Here is a 20,327-nt window from a genome sequence, read left to right as displayed (position 1 = left end):
AAACCCAAGCATAATGTTTTCTCAAGAAGAACACAGATTACCCTAAACAACAGCAAAACCTCAAATCTCTTTGGTACCCCTATTTTTCTATATCTCTAGCTGTTTTTAAAACAACTGTAGTGGGATTTTCCATATATTATAAATACACATGTCCTAAACTAGCAAACTAATAGTTGCAATATTGAACTGTGTAACTAAGGTAATAAACAAAGAAGTACTCACATGCTTCAAACTGTGCTTATTTATACAACAGAAAATGTTGCACTTGATTTATACAGAGCAGTGATTCTCAACCAGGGTGCTCTGCAAGAAGGTAAACACTGTAATAAATAAGTTAGGTTTTGAAATATTGTGTTCAATTCACAAAAGTGCCTAGAGTCCAATGAGGGATGCCTTGAGTCTAAAAATGTTAAGAACCGCTGATATAGAGGCAAAGTAGGTTTTTGCATGTGGCTGTTAATAATTGAAAAAAGAATCACAATCAATGGGAAAATGGGCTATCCATTCTCTATCCCCCACCTGCTTCTGGGGTTAGATTATAGATTGTCTCCCCTCCTTCCCAAACATTATTCTTTAAAGAGTAAATTACAGGGCTAAGGAAAACCTTGCCGACTTGGAATTTGGGTGGAATCTATTTATTTCACATGTGCAAGAGCTGGACAAGGAACTGGATGATCCACATCAAGCAAACTGGGCATTTTCCATGTTACACACACAAAGCCAATCTTGATTGAAAACCCGTAAATCTTTTCCTTTTATGATGTTTCCTTCCACGGGACAGCTTGATTTCAATTTATACTATTTATTTTCTTTCTTTCCAGCATGTTCCAACCTATCATAAACTGTCTGTAAATTCTTTATACCAAATGGCTTTCAAATAAAAAAAATATATTTTCAAAAGAAAGATCGGTTCCTTATGTCCAAACAAGTTGAAAAAGGAACACTGCTATATCAAGTGAAGTTTAAAAAAAAACCTTGACCTTTGCACCTCGAAATTGTTATAATATTGTTAAAAATAATAAATATGTAGAGGAAAGTTCTGAAGATTCTAAATAGTGAACATAACCTCAGGCAAGGAAGGATTTGCCTTCCCTAAAGGAAGATGCATCTACTGTAGCATCACTGAAAGATGTATTTAACATATGAATTGTTGATAAAGGCCTAGTTTTTTCAACAAAACTCTCTGGGTCTACAAAAACTCCATTTATAGACAAAAAGCCTACAGCCAGCTATATTCTTTGTAAGTTAAGTGTTTAAAATACACCCTTTTTCTGGACAAAACCAAAATAAAGGAAACCTTCAGTATTCGCAGTTTCAGATATTCATGAATGCTGAACCCGCATTTTAAATACACTTTAAATGCTTACCAGAGCTCCTCGGGAGCTTCACGCTTGCTGCCGTCAGGCTCCCACCACCACCATCGGGCTCCCACTCTCACTGCTGTGCTCCTGCCACAGCCATGCCCCCCACCCCCCCAGCTGCCAGGGGCACTGCGTTTATGAACGCAGTGTCGTATTCACAGATTTAACCATTTGTGGGGATCACGGGAACGTATCCCCCATGAATGCAAGGGTCACCTGTAAAAAGAATCTTTGAACTTTGTCTGATTAAACTTTAGAAAGTTATTTATAACAGACCTAGAAATCCACAAGTCTACATTAAATGCTTCAGAGATCTCAGGTTGCTATTTCAGGAAATATCTATGTCAGCCTGTCTTGACTGGGATGTTCCCTGTGAAATTCATAAATAATCATTTCCCTGATTTATTATTATTTGTTGAGCCTGAACAGTCTATTCAGCTTTTTGTAGAGCTCTACAACCGGAACACTGATGTTTTGGTTCCGTCACAAGGATAAAAGCAACATTTTCAAAAAGTATTTCTGCAGTTAAAGCAAAATCCTAGCATATTGATCTTTGACATTTATAATCATTAGGCAATAATCAGGACTGTCTTACCTCATTGGATAACACAGAAAAATATATATTTTAGAATATGCACATTTTCCAAGGAACTAATTTAGTTAATTTTAATTCAAAAGACAACTATGACAATCTGCTAATAGTTTATTATGCAGAAAACTTCGTTCTATAAACCCCTAAATACTAGAACTGGCAATGCTGCATGCAAACAGGCTTTATGATGTAAATACATTATTTATTGCATTTGTTTGAAATTCCTACCCCTCATACATATGGTATTCATGTGGACAATTTATTTCTTGGAGAGAGGAAACCAGAGCAGTTTCTCAGGCCACTCCTACTGTAGGTTGCCTCTGACCCCCTCCCACACATACACACACTTTTAATAAAATTGCAGGGATTTTACAGATTTACCCATATACTGTACCATAATTTCTAGTTTCAAATGACAAGTTTCCAAAACAAAAAATCAAACCAGACTGGACGTTGGTATACATAGTTTCAGTTCACCGATACCTCATGCTGCCAAGGTTATAATACATCAAATACTTGCTGCAACCCCAATTTTGCTCTGGTGCTGGAGTTTGAGTTTTATAATATGTGAGCGAGTTGCTGCAGTTTCTTTCCAACTACTCAGTTAAGTAAAGTAACTAAGGCCTAGCTCAGGCCACTAAATCTGTGCAGGTACTTTTCTCTTGTTGATTTCAATAGCAGATAGGCACTCAAACACCTTTGACTGAAGGCCTTTAGAGCAGCGGTGCTCAATAGTTTTTGTACCAGGACACATTTGCTAAGATCAATGGCTTGTCCCAACCGACACTCCCCTGGCCCAGCTGGTGTCCAGCCACAGACCCCTGCCCCCCCAGGCCATGGTGGAGCCCCTCACTCCTGACCCACAATCCCCTGTCCCACCCAGCTCTGCAGCAGAGGCCCCCAGCTGCCCCTGTCCTGCTTGAGCTGGAGCTGTCCTGCTTCAGCTGAGCAGCAAGTGCAGGCCCCTGTGTGTATGGGCACTGGCCACATGCTGCCAGCCCAGGCACACAACTCCCCACTGCAAAGGACTGGGCCTGTCCCCTTCCCCCTTGCTGAAGGGCCAGGTGCCTCCCACCCTCCCCCACTCCCCGTGTCCTGCTGCAGCCCCACACCCAGATACCTTCCCCAGTGCCAGTAGACGTACATGCACATGTATGTACACACACAAGCCCCTCTCTCCCTCAGCCCTCTGGACCTCCAGCCCCGCTCCCCATACACTTACCCACGTCCAGTGGCTGGAGCTGTTCCCCCAACCTGGCCTCGCTGTATGCTGGCCACATACGCACATGCTCCCACTGCCTCCAATCGTCCCAAGGAGCCCCTTCCAGGCTGGGATACTGCTAACTTACAAAGGGAAACCCATGCTTTTGCACATTTTTCTGGGACTTGCTTGCAATTCTTTCAAATGTATTCTTTTGTGTCAGAGAAGCTGATCCCTGGTCGGATCTTTGCATTGGAATTTCTGATCTCATAGAATCATATAGGGTTGGGCTGGACCTTGAGAGTCATCTGGCTATGAAGGCTGTCGTTACCAGTTCTGCAGGCAAACGCTTTGTGAGGGAAGCAGTTTTGTCTTCTGTCTTTGTTAAATGTGACAGCACTTCAACTATAGGTTGCTCCTCAGGAGAGCAATCCTGGAAGCTCAAGCAATGTCTATCCCATCTCGAAGGAAAGGCAGCAAAAGGGCACAACAGCCCCCTTGGCTCTGCAGGGAACTTGTAGACCTCCTGCATCTAAAAAGAAAGACCTATAAAGGATAGAAGGCTGGATCCACCCCAAAGGAGGAGGACTCTGCACCGGCCCTGACCTGTAGGGAGCAAACCAGGAAAGCCAAGATTGTGACTGAACTCCAACTGAGTATACATATCAAGGACAATAAAAAGTCCTTTTTTAAATATATGGGGAGCCAGAGGAAAAGTAAGGGTAACATTGGACCCCTGCTAACTCATATGGGTCAACTGACAACCAACGCCCAGGAAAAAGCCAACCTGCTTAATGGGTATTTTGCATCAGTTTTTCATCAGCCCCAAGGGACAGCCCTGCCAAATATTTTCAGAAAAAGAATTCCTGTTCTCTAGAGTGTTTGCAAGCAATTGGTTGCAATTATTAATTTTGTTTGAGTTTTGCTCACTTTGATTGGAGAATAAAGTCACATGATATCTCTTTTCCTTCTTTGGTTGACTTGAACACTTTCAATCAAGTTTTTAGCAAGGATACTCCTATTTACAAATTCAGAATATATTTTCAGAGAATATTTTCTTCAAATTTACAAAATAAATGCATATTTTTCCAGTAAGCATATTCATAAGAATACTTGCAAAAAACAAACAAAACATTAGAGCAGCAATGCTCCTGGTATAATCGGTATGTTTTGTCAGTGGGAAGAGATATGGTATTTGCTCAGTTCTAATAACTGAACCTGCCCATTCTTCATGATGCAAACCAGGATTTTAGATTATATGGTGAGGTCTCACAATGAAACAGGCAGGAAATAATGGTTGAAAAGGATGGCTGGTGTGTGTTTAGAGACATTATTTTACATTTATAGCATCAATCCTGGTGTCTTTCTTTCCTCCCAGTGAATTCTTCAGCTCAATAGCAGGCCTTTATGATCTTTAATGTCAACAAATTACAGCATGAAAAGTGGCGAGAGCAGTTCTGTGTAGCAAAACAGTTAATCTATTGTGTTGAGGTGAAAAAGATCAAGTTAAACTATAGCATTCACAGCCCAACTGTGTCCCCATGATCAGTGCCGGAGTATGACATGCTGAGGCCCTAAACTATGTCCAGTTTAAGAGGCTCTATGTGATAAAAATAATCCATGAAATCCACAAAATGGATTTTCATGACATTTAAAAATAAATTATAGTTATTTCTGCACAAATTTATGAACTCAATATGAATAACAACTGTGGAGCCATATATGTGTATATTTTTGTCATATTAGAATGAAGGTATCCACTTTTATTCCTTATTTAGGGGCCCCTCATATTGCGAAGCCCAAAACTGTAGCATAAGTAGCTTAAGCCTTAATCCAGCACTGCCCAGATTCATGCACATGAAAACAGATTCAGCTGAGTCTACAGCAGGTTTCTTCTTTTGTCCTGGATCCACAGATAATGCACAACATGGGCCCTACTATCTACAGCTGAGAACAGCAAGTATGGGAGATATAAATCATCCTTTCCTTGGTCCTCTAGAGAGTTCTCAATCCCTGGGAAAATTAAGAGGGCATTCACACTAATGATGGAGGAGCTGAGAAACACTTCTCTTAGCCCCTGCCACAATTTCTTGCACAGCAGGGCTGATTGGGCCATTTTTATTAGCAGAAGGGTAGTTTTCTTAAAATCCAGTTGTGAAAGGTTTGAAGCACTTGTTTTCAATCACATAGTGAATGCTGACATCTGGTGGCACTGAGTAATTGAATCTTCATTAAAACATTTCTGTTTTAAAGAGTTTCTTCAAAGTAACTGGTTAAAAGTTTGGGTTAAGAAATGTTTGATCTCCTTACTATATTGCTTATTGCTATTGGAGTTGACACCTTCAGCACAGTGCATGCACACTGCAGCTAGACACAGGCACATTGCTAGCCATATGTTTTGAGATGTTTGTCTGGAAACTTATTTTTCAGATAATTTAATGAGCGTATTGTAATTTCAGGAACAATTAGCCTATTATGAGATGGAATCTTTTAGTGCCCATAATAAATAGACAGCATCATAAATTGCAATGAAATTCAAGGCCCAATCTTGAGTGCTTCAGGTCAGTGATGAATTACTGTTGACTTAATAAGGACAGGAGGCGAGTCTTGGATGTATTAATTTTTTCACCACCACATTGCTATATTTATTGGCCCTTTGAAAGCATACATGTATGAATGTAATTAGTCATGGTAACATAAAATTTTGTTTTGTTTCAAGTTACAATAAGTAGCATGCTGTCACGGTTTAAATGAGATCTATGATAGGATGGTTACATCAAAATTCGGATTAAAATCATGTTTAAAATCTACTTCCTCTAATCGTCTCCTGCTTTTGATTAGTTTTAAGAGCAGTTGATGGTCTTGTGACTTGAAGATTTTGCATTTCATATTTTGTGTACATCGTCTGGAATTTTATGTGAAATTGCAGGTTTGATCTTTGACCTCTGTTTATTCTACTACTGATTCACCACTAATTTGATAGCAAGCCATAGGGGTCTATGGTAAACAAGCTGCTCACTTTACATAGCTGTGTTTGCCTCCTAACTGAAGAAATATGTATGGAATATGCTCAGGATGCTATATTCTACTGCAGAAATAATAAAAAGCACAGCAGTGTTCAGCTTCCCAGGTCGTGTTTACATCTGGAGAAAATACACTGCATTCCTTATAAGCAATAACAAGCCATTTCTTATCCATTTTAGATTTTTTAAAATTATTGTTCAGCCTATTTGAGAGCCTGATCCTGTACCACTGTAATCAATAGGAGCTTTGCGGTTGTTTTTAAAGAGATTGAGATTCATCTCAAGTGGAACAGGTAGAGATGATAAAAAATAAAAATGCATGGGACTGGACTATGATGAACAAGACATTTTATAGAAGAACAAGACTTTTCTGAGGAAGCAGATCTCACGTCATCTTTAGTTTCCTCCCCACCTCACTAGATTCATAGGATCCCAGTGGAGAGCAACTTCATGATTGCAGCAAAAATCAAAAGGATTTTTCTCCTTCTCTTCCCTCCCCTGCAAAAAAAGGGCCTGGATTAAATAGTACGACAAAATTTAAGACAGACGGGATCACAGCATAGCTGAGCCACATTGTAGATTTAAAAGTGCATTGTTCCTAGAAGCATATTGCTGTGCTTCTTTGTGCTGTGCTGCCAGCTGCAGGAGGTTTCCTAATGACATGCTGTACTTTAATTCTAGGTGGCACAGATTTTTGCATGTTATTAAAAACTAAATGACATTAAGCTAATCGCAGTGCACAGCTGCTGCAAAGTCAGATTTGTCTGCCAATGTGAGGTGGCAATTTGACTGAAAGAGCCCAGTTATTAAAATAAATCTGACCCTTCTTCAGGTTATAGGCTGGTTCTATTAGGAGTGTAAGCAGAACTTTGAAAGCTATTGCATATGAAATGCCATCTGCAATTTATAAAAAAACCATGCAGAATGCCATAGAGGCCTCCAAACTTAAGAAGGTAAGGGGGTAAAATTATCTTAACCTGGTATGGAATAATGCTCCCATCGATGTTAAATTAAATCAATGGCAGGTGAAGCACAGAAAAGGCTCAGCACACACAAGGTTATAGAGAACCTGCCTTGTTCTTTTTCAAACAACTTTTTATATGGTCACATTTTTATTTCAAACAATATGTTGATGAGAATGGAGTTATCCATGAAAACTGCCTTGTGACTGGTGGGGATTATTTGGAGGTTCAATTAAATTTATTTTAGGCAGCTTCCCAATTTTTAACATGCTGTCAGCTTCTGCATTTTTGGCAATAGGGAACTGCACCGCAGAAGTTTCTGGCAGTTCAGTAGAAGGCCAACGTAGCTCTTGGCTCCCATGAAAGGTGGGATGTGGTTTTACTTATTTAGGTGGCAGATGAGGCTGGCTCTTGGCACTTAGCAGAATTGACTCCTTCCCTTCTCATTTGGCCAGGGACAAAGATGACTTTAAAAAGGGAGACACAGGGAGGTTTGAATACCTTTCCCACTGTACAAGACTTTGATAACTAGCTGCTCCGTTGGTCTCTGCCCCCAGTATCTGCCATTACATCCAACAATTACAAACTGGAAATGACAAATAAGAACATTAGCTTGGTGTTTCTGCTAAAATGATCTGCCTTGAAGTAGCTAATGTTGACATTTATATTGTCAGCAGACTTTCATGTTAATGCTCCAGTTAGAAGAATGGAACCCATTCACACTTCTCTCTCAGAGCTATTGTTTCACCTCTTCCTAGACTCAAAATAAATATCATTGCATCAGTTTACACTTCTTTCCCATTTTGAGGGTTTTCTTTGCAATCTTAAACCAAGTTGGCTAGAGACATTTTTTCAATGCAATCTGAGGCTTTGAAAGCACAATTATGCAACAGTTTAAAAATACTCAGAAACTCTGCAACTGTTTATGAAGGCGGGAAATAAAGAAACCATTTCAGTACAGTGTATCCAGCTATTCAGCTCTACATACCAGTATTTACAAAGTATGCAGAGGAATCATGATCACTGGAACTGGTATTTCAAGTTCAACAGTACCAGTGAATCCTTGAAATAAAATGTTTCTTGGTACTAAATCATCATTTACAGGAAAAGCACATTTAAAATAGAGTCAGTAGGAATCAGTCTTTGGTTTCTGAAACAAAGACATTTTAACAGGTATCAGTTCTGTCTGGAATAACTGTGTTGAGTATAGTTGTACTTCCTGGGTGCTTGGGATACCTTTTCTGTTCTGGATTACCCAACTTCCTTTCTTTCTACTCACATTCCAACAAAACTTGGGATCACATTCAAGGTAGCATAAGCCAATCCTCCATAATACTGAATATTTCTATTAATGTTCAGAACAGAGCACCTTGTCCTTTTTTGGAGTGTCAGTGAAGACCTTGCCACATTGACCACCTCTCTTTTTCCTGTATTTACCAACATCTTACCTCCCCCTTACATTCACATCACAGCCTAAGGCTGCTGCAGCAAATGTGACATTGCACAGTAGTGCTAGGACAATTTTTAGCTAACTTTAGCTTCTTTAAAGCAGTGGTTTAAAAAGAAAAGTGGATAAATTATGCTCTTTCTGATCTTCATTCCATCTTGATCCCTCCTTTTCATGTATTCCTCTCTCTTCATTTTCCTCCTGTCACCTGGATCACTGCACCATACTTCTTGGACATGATGCCTTGCTAGAACTTCACTCTCCAGTCTGTTCCTCTGGACATATTGTCCAGCTGCCTTGCTCTCCTGGTCTACACTCCTCTGGGCATTTTTCATCCCAAATGAATAAGCCCTATTACTTTTCCTTGTACTCTTATGCAGTAGTGGTTCCAGACAAAATATTGTATTTACCTGTTGGTCTTTATCTGGTACAGACTATATGCACTTTGAGAAAGAGGTTACATTTTTCTTAAGTATGTGGATAGTGCCTAGCACAGCAGGACCCTGAAACACAATGCAAGCCAGGAGGCCTCTGCATTAAAAGTAACTGGAGTCTTACGGGACACTAAACCAACATTTGACAAAAGATGTTTCAACAGGATGTACTGTTGTTAATACTGCTATTGTGCAAGTCTCTGGGAGTGCTGCCCATTCAAACCGCAGCACCTGAAGAACTGCATGAAATGAGCATGGTATGCCAACATAATTATTCACAGTGTTTTCCTCACAGTCTCTCTTCCTGTGCCAGGTCAACAATCTTGCTGTTCAGACTGGCAGATGGGCAGTGTAAACTTCTTCCACATTATACTCAGCTATATGTTTTACAAATCAAAAGGGTGCAACAGCTTTACTCTTGCTTCTGCATTTAGAACTCTCCATATTACTCTGTAAGGCATTTCTATCTTCCTGTGATTTCCCACAGCCCCTCTTTCTGGTCCCTTTTTTCTTCATGCATCTGCAAATGTCTCTACCTCCTTAAGGCTAGGGACAGAAGTTACATATAAACTGGTTTAAGTGATCAGAAACTGGTTTAAACTTGTAACAGAACAGAAGTTCAGTGCACATAAACCAATTTCAAAATGGCCAAAACTGGTTTAAGATAAACCTGGTTGAAAGTAGTATCAGACTTAATTGATTTGGGTCAAACCAATTTATGAAACTTCTGACCCAAACCCCTTCCAGGGATCAGAGTCCCCCAGCATCCCACCATGCTTTTCAGCCCTGGCCCGGGTTGTGCTGTCTGCTCCAGAGAGCAGGACTGGCCCTGCCCCTCTGCTCCCTGGTCACAGCAGGGGTGGGGGCCTGGCCAGACACTGGCCAGCATAGCCCTGTAAGGCAAAGCGGCAGGGAGGTGGTTTATTCCCCCTCTTTCCCCCCCACCCGGCAGGACTGCAACCCCTGTTAGGATCCCCCCAACTCCCCACTCTAGCCACAGGGGCGGGGGCATGGTCAGATTCTAGCCAGCATGACCCTGGCATTCATGGGCCTCACCCGGGGCTGGGCCTGGGGCTGAGCCAGGCTGATCTGCAGGTGCTGCTCAGGGCGGGGGCTGGTCCAAACTGGGCCATGGAGGCAGGGCCCTTCCCAACCAGGTGCAGCTCTGTGACAGCTCAGTCTGGCATGCATGTGCAGCAGCTGCCTGGCAGCAGTGTGGAGGCAATGCCACTGAAGCTGTGGGAGGGCACCCTGGCAGCTGACCCTGCCACACAGGATGTACCCACAGCTGCTTGGGTTGGCTCGGAGGCACTGGTGGGCCCACAACCCAGTAGCGGCCTTCTGCGGGGGTTTGTGTGCCCAGAGCTGCCACCACTGCTGCGCCCCTTGCACAGTTCCTGTGCTAAGCAAGTACTGTGCAGGGGGAATGGTGGAGGCTGTGGACACACGAGCCCTTGTGGCAGGTGGCTGCTGGGCTGTGGGCCTGCCAGCACCTCTGAGCCAGGTCGGGCAGCCACAGGCACATCCCGCATGGCCGGTCCAGCTGCCAAGGTGCCTGCCCGTAGCCGCAGGGGTGTCACCTCTGCCAGCTTCTGCCCATGCATACCAGGCTGGGTTGCATGGAGCCACAGCCAGTTGAGAAGGGCCCTGCCCCTGTGGCCCAGGCTATGCTGTCCCTTCTACACCTGCCCTCAGCAGCACCTGTAGGCTGGCTGGCTTAGCCCTGCAGCTCTGGGTAAGGTGAGAGAATGGCAGGGCTATGCCCCCAACCACACAAGCAGCCAATGGGGCAGAAAGCCGGTAAAACCCTACCTGGGGTCCCTGTACCCATGCTCAAGAGGGGAGACTGGGGAGTTTAATCCCCCCCCTTTACCTGAGGCACTGCTGGCTATGCCCCCCCAGGGACAAACCTGTCAAGGGCTGCTTCCCCCTTCACTCTCCAGGCACACCCTGCCTGGGGTCCCTGCATGCCAGGGTAGGGGTTTAAACCCCTCTGCAATCACACTTTAGCAGCCTGCCAGGGCCTAGCCACACCACCCCATCCCCCCACAGCTCAGCTTCCCTTCATCTTTGTGGTTGCTGCCAAAGGCAAGGGAGGGCTCATTCTAGGGGCCCCCCTGCTTCTAGCCTAGCCACTGCAGGCATGTGTCTGCATTTCCAGAATCAAGTGAATGTCTATTCACTTGCAAATTGTTTCAATCTATGCAGGTTAGACTAACCTGCAAAGACTGAATCAATTCAGGCCAGGCTTTTTGAATATTTGTATTTAACCTTAATACTTCATTCCTCTATAACATGCTTTTTTCTGCTTTATTCTCCTCTACAGTGAAATACTTGTCCAGAGGGATTTCAGATGTTAACGTTAAAAAGTGACTAGTTTTCACATCCAAAACTAGTTGTTTAGATTCTGGATCCACCTCATGTACATAACAGCTTACTCCCATGTACTAAGCCATCCCCTAAGAAACTGAACAAACATATTCATGTGCAACTGAGGGTACTTGCTTTTCGGAGGGGGGGAGGGGGAACGGGTTGTAGGAGAAGAAGGAATGAAGAGCAAGTTTCACTTTCCAGTCAAAGAGAAGAAATAATATAAGGCAGCTGAAGTGACTAATCACACCTCACCAACAGCAAATAGATGAAATAACAGCTTGGAAACAGCCCCATTACCTGAAATCTGTTCACATAAATTATTTGGTAACTACTTACAACCAAGGAATATGCTCACAGAAACATAGAATTGGTGCTAGTAACTCAGGAATAACAGTCATTGTTAAAAAGCTCATGTCACTGAATAGTCAATTAGGTATGAATAATTTAGCCAGTATAAGAGTTAGTGTTCACTTGTCTCAGAAAGAGTTAAGCTCTCACACTGCTAGTATAGAATAGGGGTGGAGCACACAGAGAATCAGAGAGGCAAAGTGTGAATGCTGAGCCAGAGTCAGTAAAGCCAGCTGAAAAATTATGGCATGTGGCTTTGTCATGTTTATACAAATATCTATAAAAAGGTTAAAAAAGTCAAAAGCCATGCAGACCCTTTTAATGCCCCTAAGTTCCCTAGAAGTAGCTTTCTTCCTCCCTTGAGAGCACACACCTGTTCAGAGCCCAGGCAGTGCAGCAGTGTGTCATGCAAGAAGAATGTTTTACTGCCAGATCTTCCCAAACCAGGAAGTGACTGTAAAGTCTCTGCACACCTGGACAGCCACGCAACCCCCTGGCAAGTGCTCATGGCACTGTGTGCAGCAGGAGCAATGGGGGTACAACTGATGACTGGAGACACGCGCTTCCTGAGCTCGTTAGGCCTGCTGTCTTGGAACTCCACCTCTGAGGAGCACCACATTGGAAATGGGTCCCTCTCCAAGTTTTGGTACAATACAGACAAGGTAAATGAGTGACTGTCTGGTCCCGGGGGCCATAGATAAGCGTCAAAGGTAGAAGCTGAGGAAAAGGAAGATGTTACAGTTCCTTGAGGAGCTTCTTTCCCTGAACCTCTTTACTGACCCACTCTTACTGTTTTCACCTGCTCTTAATTAGTTAATGAGTCAACCTGTAGTCTCAAAATGCTCAATTAAGCATGGATTTCTTCCCTGAAAACATACAATACTGAAAAGTGCATGAAATAGACTCTTACTCCTATAATGGGAGAAAAAGCATTGTCCTGGTATAGTTTATGGTGTGGCTGTTTAGTTATTGTCTTAAGTGCTGATTACATGCTTAGTACTGAAGACGGCACAAAGTGGAGAGGGCCTAGCTCTTCAGAGCTGACAGGTAGTAGCATCTGCTAACAATAAAGCTAATTTAGAGATTGATTTGGCCTCCTCCTTGTCTGTCAGTTCACATACTGTAAAGCAGTGGAGGTAAATAAACTTACATTACTCCCAACTGGGTAAGAACTGAGCTGCCTTTTTGTAATGTAAAGTGCTGTATAATCCTGATATCTAACTTGTAAATAGCTGCTTCCCGTTCTGAAGAAAGTGTGCCATGGTTCCCTCGGGGCTTCTAGTAACTTTCTAATTCCCCTGACTCTGCATTCTCCTCTTGCCGAGTTATTCAGGCACCAATTAGTGTAGCAGCATGTGTCAGACACAGGCAGTCTCCTGCTCCCAGACAAAGGAGAGGGTATGAAATCATCCGACTTCTGTTTGCAAGTCAGCAAAATCTCTCCAGTCCTGGCTGTTTCTGGTGTAGCTTAAGGTCAGGCTGCTACATTTACCACTATATTGGACAAATGAGAGCCAGGGGTGCTTAAACCATGATGTCTAAGAGTGACAGAGCAATGAACTGTCTGAATACTATAGAGCAGCTGCCTGGTACCTACAACTTTGAGAGGCACAGGGCTTGCAATGTGTCACTGCCTGACTTCTTGTCCAGCACATGCAAGGTAACTGCTTTACTTTGGAATGAGAGCCGAAGCACTGCAATTAAATGTTTCTATCTGGGACAAAGGATTGTCTGGCAGCACTGACTTTGCACATAGAGTTGATTCTCTTTAATTTTTTATGCGTCCTTTGCCATGCATTCCCTAACCATAATACAGCCTCGGTAATTCTCATCATTTGTTTCTTTAGAAAACAAAAAAATTCCTGTTCTAAACTAGACAGTAAGATAAGAGAGTCAGAAAGGAATGGTATCCTTCAATCATTAATCAGACAAAACCCTCTGCTATTAAGGAGAACTTTCAGGCTAAAGATTCCCAATTGGATGCTTCACCCTTTTGCTGCCCTTTGTCTGATTTCCAGTTAGCTAGCTCAAATTAACAATTGTAAAGGTTAGTCTGGGCATTTCCAGTATACAAACATAGAGTTCATTCTATGGAGCTAATAGAATATTCCCATTTTCTGCACCACATATTTGGGGCTACTGGGCTTCATGAGGATAGACTCTTGCACCCATGGAGAGTCTCAAGAAGTCTGCAGCAGGACTGGGTTGAGTGAAGTAGGGTGGAATGTAAAAACACCTTGGGAGCACCTCTGCAGGAAGCTGAAAAGTGAATATTACTTAACATTTGCTTTTATAGATGTGATTTGAAGTAAATTTGCACTCTTCGCTTGGTTAATACTGATGTGGATACCTTACATGCACAGTTTTTTTTTTCTTATGATCATTGTTCTGAACTAAATAAGGGATGTGGTTTTTATTTGCCATATAATTAAAATAAGCTGGAGAGCCTATGTTGCCTACTTCATGCAAAAGCAGGACTAGGAGCCATGTTGATCTTTTAAACTCTGCCAGAGATATAAGGGTAGATTTCTGAAGGGTCTAAGTGTATAGTTACATACACTGTTTTTCAGAGCAGATTGTTTTTTATGAAAATAACTTGAAAATGCAGAATTGTTCCTTTTTTGAACCCCACGGAGGTACTGTGGCTACTTTTTAAAGAATTGTCCCATGCACTACCATTTTTCATTCGACTTTAAAAGACTAAGAAGCATAGAATATGTGATTTATATATTCAAGAAATAACCATATAATCTGCTTCAACTTCCTTGAGAGTAAAGGTAGATATCCATGAGAGAACACAGCGTGTGTCCACTCGAACATGCTGTATGACTTTGGCCTTGCAGAATGCCAATGGCCCCTCCACACTTGGAAATACTTAAGTTCAGTATAGAAAATATACTGAAATTGCACAGGCTGCAGTACCCACATTAAAGAAAGAAAGATGGGTTACTTTGTTGTAGCCTTTGATTTGGTAATAAACATGTTTATAGAAATATTGTCAAAATAAACATTAAGGAAATGAGATGAGGAGTGTGTTTTTTTGCCCTACTCCTTTCCCTTTCAGGCCTACATAAAAGACCTGTAGTGGCAATAATAGTCCACAATTCAACCCATTTTATAGAGTCTACAAAACTCCAGTCTCTGAAGAAATACTGCCCCCCACCGTGCAGGCAATGTAGATGAATCCAGAGGATGCTTCCTAAGGACCCTATGGCTTGCCCCAGTATAAAGGGCATGATGACAGTGGAGATGACAGTGATTATATGAGCAGGAAGGCCATATGCAGTGCTGTAGAAATTCTGAGTTGTTCTGTTGCTTACAGGGTTGGGTGCTAGAATGGTTTAAGTCTAAGAGACTGGCACACAAACAAGTTACTGTAAGATAAAGGTGGGAGAGGTTTTAGCACACATCACTTTTGCATGCTCTTTCCCATAGTAGACGAAAGCTAACCTGTAGTAGATTAGCTTTCACTGAGGAATAAGCTCCCCTGGGTTAGCTTTTAGGCCTATGTGAGTAGGCAGGTATTCGATCCAGCACTGGATCCAGCCACTTCGGATGTCAGTGATCTGATCCAGAGCTCCAGATCTGGCTAAAGTGGCTCCTAAACTTCGGAGCTGCCTTGGAGATCTGGCCATAGGGTATAATGGGGAATCAATGAAATATCTATAACTTTATTGTTTTTTGTCTTATTTGGATAATCCTTGCCGGAGTGGTAGCCTCTACTGACAGCATGAAGTCTGCCAAGTTTCAAGAAGATTGGTGCAGGGGTTTGGGAGGGACTGCACCCCAAATTCTTGAAACCAAAACTCATGTCATGTCTATGTGTTAAGCCACAATGGGGTCAAAACTGCAGGTGTGGTAGTCCCTACCAAGTTTCAAGGTGATAGATGTAGGGGTCTGGGGGGAACTGCACCTCAAGCTGCTTACCGGCAAAAGTTGTGACATAGATGACCCTGTGTGTGTTAAGGTGCAGCAGGCTGAAAACTGTAGAGGCGGTGGCCCCTGCTGAGGCCATGAAGCCTGCCAAGTTTCAAGGAAATAAGTGCAGGGGTTTGGGGGAAACTGCACCTCAAGCTGTGGACAAGCAAAACTCATAACATGGGTGACACTGTGTGTGTTAAGGTGCAGCAGGGTGAAAGCTGCAGGGATGGTAGCCCCTGCTGTGGCCACAAAGCCTGCCAGCTGTCATGGAGATTGGTGCAGGGCTTCTGGGTTCTGGAGCCCTGCACCTCTGGCTGCTGACAAGCAAAAGTCGTGACATGGGCGCTTGCGCTACTGTGTCTGTCTTGGGGCACAGGGACGTGGCATGGGGTGACTACTGCAGGCCTGGCTGCTAAGCTACTGTGTTACCAGTTACCAGTTAATCATGATTCACTCAAGAACCAGCTAAATACACAGTACCTAGCTACTACATAATGAGTTAATGAGCAAGGATTAGCACTTACAAAACCACAGACTAAGGAGAGGAAATAATCAACTGCCCCAAGACAGACACATTCAGTTGCACAAGCACCCATGGCATGAGTTTTGTCTGTCAGCATCGAGGTGCAGGGCCCCAGAAGCCCCCTGTACCTATTTCCTTGACAGCTGGCAGGCTTTGTGGCCTCAGCAGGGGCCACCACCCTTTCAGTGTTCAGCCCCCTGTGCCTTAACACACACAGGGTCATCTATGTCATGAGTTTTGCATGTCAGCAGCTTGAGGTACAGTTCCCCCCAAACCCCTGCACCTATCTCCTTGAAACTTGGCAGGCTTTGTGGCCTCACCAGGGGCTATCACCCCTGCAGTTTTCACCCACCTGTGGTGTAACATATAGATGTGACATGAGTTTTGCTTTCACAAATTTGGGGTGCAGTTCCCCTTGAGCCCCTGCACCGACCCTCTTGAAACCTGGCAGGCTTCATGCTGTTAGCAGAGGCTACCATCCCTGCAAGGATTATCCAAATCTGACAGAAAACAACAAAGTTATAGATATTTCATTGATTCCCCATTATACCCTATGGCTAGATCTCTGAAGCGGCTCCGAACCACTTTGGAAAGCCTAACGAAGCCAGCGCTTTGATCTGGACATGCTGCTTTGGATGCCGAAATATCTGAAGCTTCTCCAGATCCGAAGCATGGTTCAAAGCCTTGCACAGCCTTATTAGCTTTCATTCGAGTGTACAAATGAGCAGTTATCTTGGAGCAGCTATAATAGGATCAGGAGGGAACGAAGGTGGTTTAAAGCCCCATTTCCTTATGCTGTGACTTCTGTGCTGTCATTTCATATTCAGTACAAAGGATGATTTTCCCCGATCGTAGGTTTCATTGCTTACGTGTGGTTACAAAATCATCTCTGAGCAACACAGGTATGCTGGCCAAATTCTGAGTGTGTAGACTGAGCCTTGGTCTGCACCTTTTTGATTTTTATCATGCTTTTGCCTGGCTATGCTAGACCTGAGGGCTAAACCCAAAAAAGCACCTTGGACATCTGATTCCTAGGCCTCCTATAACCTGGGAGGTTGACAATGCTGAGTTAGACAGGTAAGGATGGGATCCACAAAACCTAGCATACTGCTTAAAACTTGTGGGCTGTTTAAACAAGCTAGTAGAGAATGTTGATAATTTCTTCCTATTAAGGTTTGTATACTACAAACAAGTCACTTCTCAATTTTATTTCTGATAAACTAACATTGAACTCTGGGTGTCTTGTCATAAAGCATTCTTTTATAGTTCTTCTGTCATGGTGAACCCTTTTTCGTTAAAACTGATGTAAGAACTTTGAAAGATTGACACATTTGATTTCTGAACATCTAATGCAACTGCTGAGGCTTTGTAGTTATGCTAGCAAAAGAAGAAGATGGCTGTTACATTTGAATTCCTAGCCAGTTGTTAACATTTTAAAACTTGTTCTCTGTTGGGGCCATGAGAAGACAAAGCCAAATAAACTTGTAAAAGAAAAGCAATGTTCAAGTACAATGCAAAAATAAATTACTTAAACTGTATGGAACAAAATCCAGACCTGAAGAAGAATGCACTGCATTTAAAAGTTTGTCAAGGCTATCCCAACCATGGACTTGGTCCAATAAAAGATATTAGCCACAAACATCCTTGCTTCTGGCATTTTTTTTTGGACCATCAAGGCTACAACATCACTTCACCACTACCATGGTACAAAACTCTGATTTCCAAAAGGATTTGGATGTCTCACCATCCATAATGGAATCTAACGCTCATTAAAGGCAATAGAAAAACTCACTTACTGCAAAATAAATTAGATCAGACCCCACACTCTTAGCTTTCAGAAATAGAAGGAAGGGATAGAATGAGTGCATTGGTTTTGGGGGATGTGACAGAACTTTGGCTAACCCAATAAATGTAGTTACATTGTAAAAATTTGTAATTGTTCGATTTTGGGTGACATTAATCAACCAACTGTTATATGTTCATGTTTACAATGGCACCACAGATTCCCTCAAAAGAATAACGTTTGTTAATATGAACAATTGGGTGTATATATTTTCTTTCCATGTGACTAATTTGGACTTTGGAATGTAAGTTTCTAAACACAGCCAGTTGGTGTGTAATTGAAAGCCAGAACTGGAGCTGTGCTGTAAAGAACTGTGGGAGAGTTGTCTGTATAGGAGTGTACTTTCAAAAGTAAATATTCAGTATCTAATAAAAGAAATGTGTGCTACATAAACTGGTGTTATACCACCAAACCTCCATTTTCTTTAATAGACTTAGCTACTAGTTTATATTTATATTGTCTAGCCTAAGGGCTTTAGTTTTTTTGCAACATACTATAATTGGTTGTCAATTAACACATTAATTATTGTGATGATAAATGCTAATATAGATTCTTCACAAACACTTGTCATGTTTGTCATGGTTCACTGGATGGATCAGCCACCACCAGAAATAACATTTGTGTTCAGGAACAAATGTTTATGACATGTCTACATTAGCATTTGCAATCAATTAATATGTTGCAACATAACCAAAAGCTCTAGTTGAGGCAAACTGTGAGAAACGAATCAAGACCAGTACAATTTATGATGTCAAATCTAGCTTCAATGCCTTGGTCTTGAATTGGAAGGGGAGGACTTCTATTTTTTTTTAATTGTATGAAGTAGTACTTTTTAAGTAAGGGCGCATCTACATGGGGGATTTACACTGGTGCCAGTGGGGTTAAAAGATAAAAAGATCTATATCCACATAATTCAGTATGTCATAACAGTGCGTCTGCTGAATTGCTCTGGAGTTTTTAATTTTGCAGAATTGAGAGTAATTTCACCATGGAACAGGGTATAGTTGTGTCTGTGCTCCAGACTATTCTGATGGTTTTCTAGCTGCCTTCCCACGCTGCTTGAAACCTTGTCCTATCCAGTCATTTTTTGCCTGTGTACCCCCTACCACTCTGGGTGCATGGTGACCAGACAGCATCTCCCATTTGAAATGTTATATGCAGGCAGTTTGTACCTCTTCACACTTGCTTGTTCCAGGACTTATTATACTCAACAAAACAAACCTAGCATGTTATTCTATCCCTGTGCTATGCCTGATTGTCATCCTTCCACATGGATCTCTGATGAAGTCCTGTATCTACTTCTCTTTGGGGAGAGGCAAGGGAACAGGAAGCTTTGACATGAGAAAAGAATCAAGTATAGTACAGTTTATGATGTCCCAGAAAAGGAGGGAATTGCTAAGACAGTGGCCTAGTGTGGTCATAGCTTGGAAAATCATGCAGTCTCCTAAAACCAAGGATATGGATGTGGCTTACAAGAGAGAAAAGGTAAGCTGGACCTCCAGTTACCTGTCCATGTTACAAAACTTTGAATAGGATTTGGGAATTGAAAGCCAGCATCAAACTATGCTTCAGCTTGGACATGACTAAAGGACAAGGGGATATCAAAGACTGCATGACTTAAGACTCCTTGCATAGAGGTGTATCACCCAGGCAGGACCCCCTTCAAGAAATAAGAATCTGAGTGAGACCCTCTACAAACAGACTTGGCTACCTGTACTCATTGGCAGCCAGCATTCTCTCCCTGAGAACCCTCAGGCGACCAGCAGTGTTGCAGAAGAGACTGATAAGCAGGGACCACAGATTTCTGTGTTTTCTCTGATTAAAAATGGGATTTTCCCTTGTAGAAGAGAAACCCGTGGATTTCCCCCTTTTTCAAAGAGCTCTGCAGGCTGACAGAGTTCCAGCCTACAAGAGCTGTTTGCAAAAGGGGCGGGGAAACCCTCAACCCTGCCCAAAGGGGAAGGGAGAGGGGGAAGGGCAGGGCCCAAGACTCATATTTACTGAAGGCTGCTTCAGGCTTACTTTTCTTGCTAGAGGTAAGTGGGGCTTGGGGTCAGGGCTGGTGGGGGAAGCTGGCCAGGGGCTGAGGGCATGGGGAGGTTTGCAGCTGGCCAGGCACTTCGACTGGGAGGGAGTTTGCAGCCTCCATGCTCCCAGCCAGAGTACTTGGCTGGCTGCAAACCCCCGCCACCCCCAGCCAGCTGCAAACCCCGCCTCCTGGCAGGAGTAACCAGCTGGGGAGTGCCCAAGCTGGCTGGGGGCTGAGGGAGCAGGGACGTTTGCAGCTGGCTGGGAGTGA

The 20,327-nt window shown here is 42.8% G+C and overlaps 1 protein-coding gene across 1 annotated transcript in view; it reads left to right on the top strand.

Annotated features, from left to right (window-relative positions):
• Positions 1-12,022: 12,022 nt before the first annotated feature.
• NIPAL2 (NIPA like domain containing 2) overlaps positions 12,023-20,327 on the top strand; it is a 71,217-nt gene continuing 62,912 nt past the window's right edge. The window contains exon 1 of the mRNA XM_019551096.1: positions 12,023-12,403. Coding sequence (XP_019406641.1) covers positions 12,248-12,403 — 156 coding nt within the window. The 5' untranslated portion in view covers positions 12,023-12,247. The remainder of the gene's footprint in view (positions 12,404-20,327) is intronic.

This window comes from Crocodylus porosus, unplaced genomic scaffold (assembly GCF_001723895.1).
Source record: "Crocodylus porosus isolate Cpor-Errol unplaced genomic scaffold, CroPor_comp1, whole genome shotgun sequence".
Classification (NCBI taxonomy): domain Eukaryota; kingdom Metazoa; phylum Chordata; order Crocodylia; family Crocodylidae; genus Crocodylus; species Crocodylus porosus.
The sequence above is the reverse complement of the archived record's forward strand: the minus strand, read 5'-3'. Positions and strand labels throughout refer to the sequence as shown.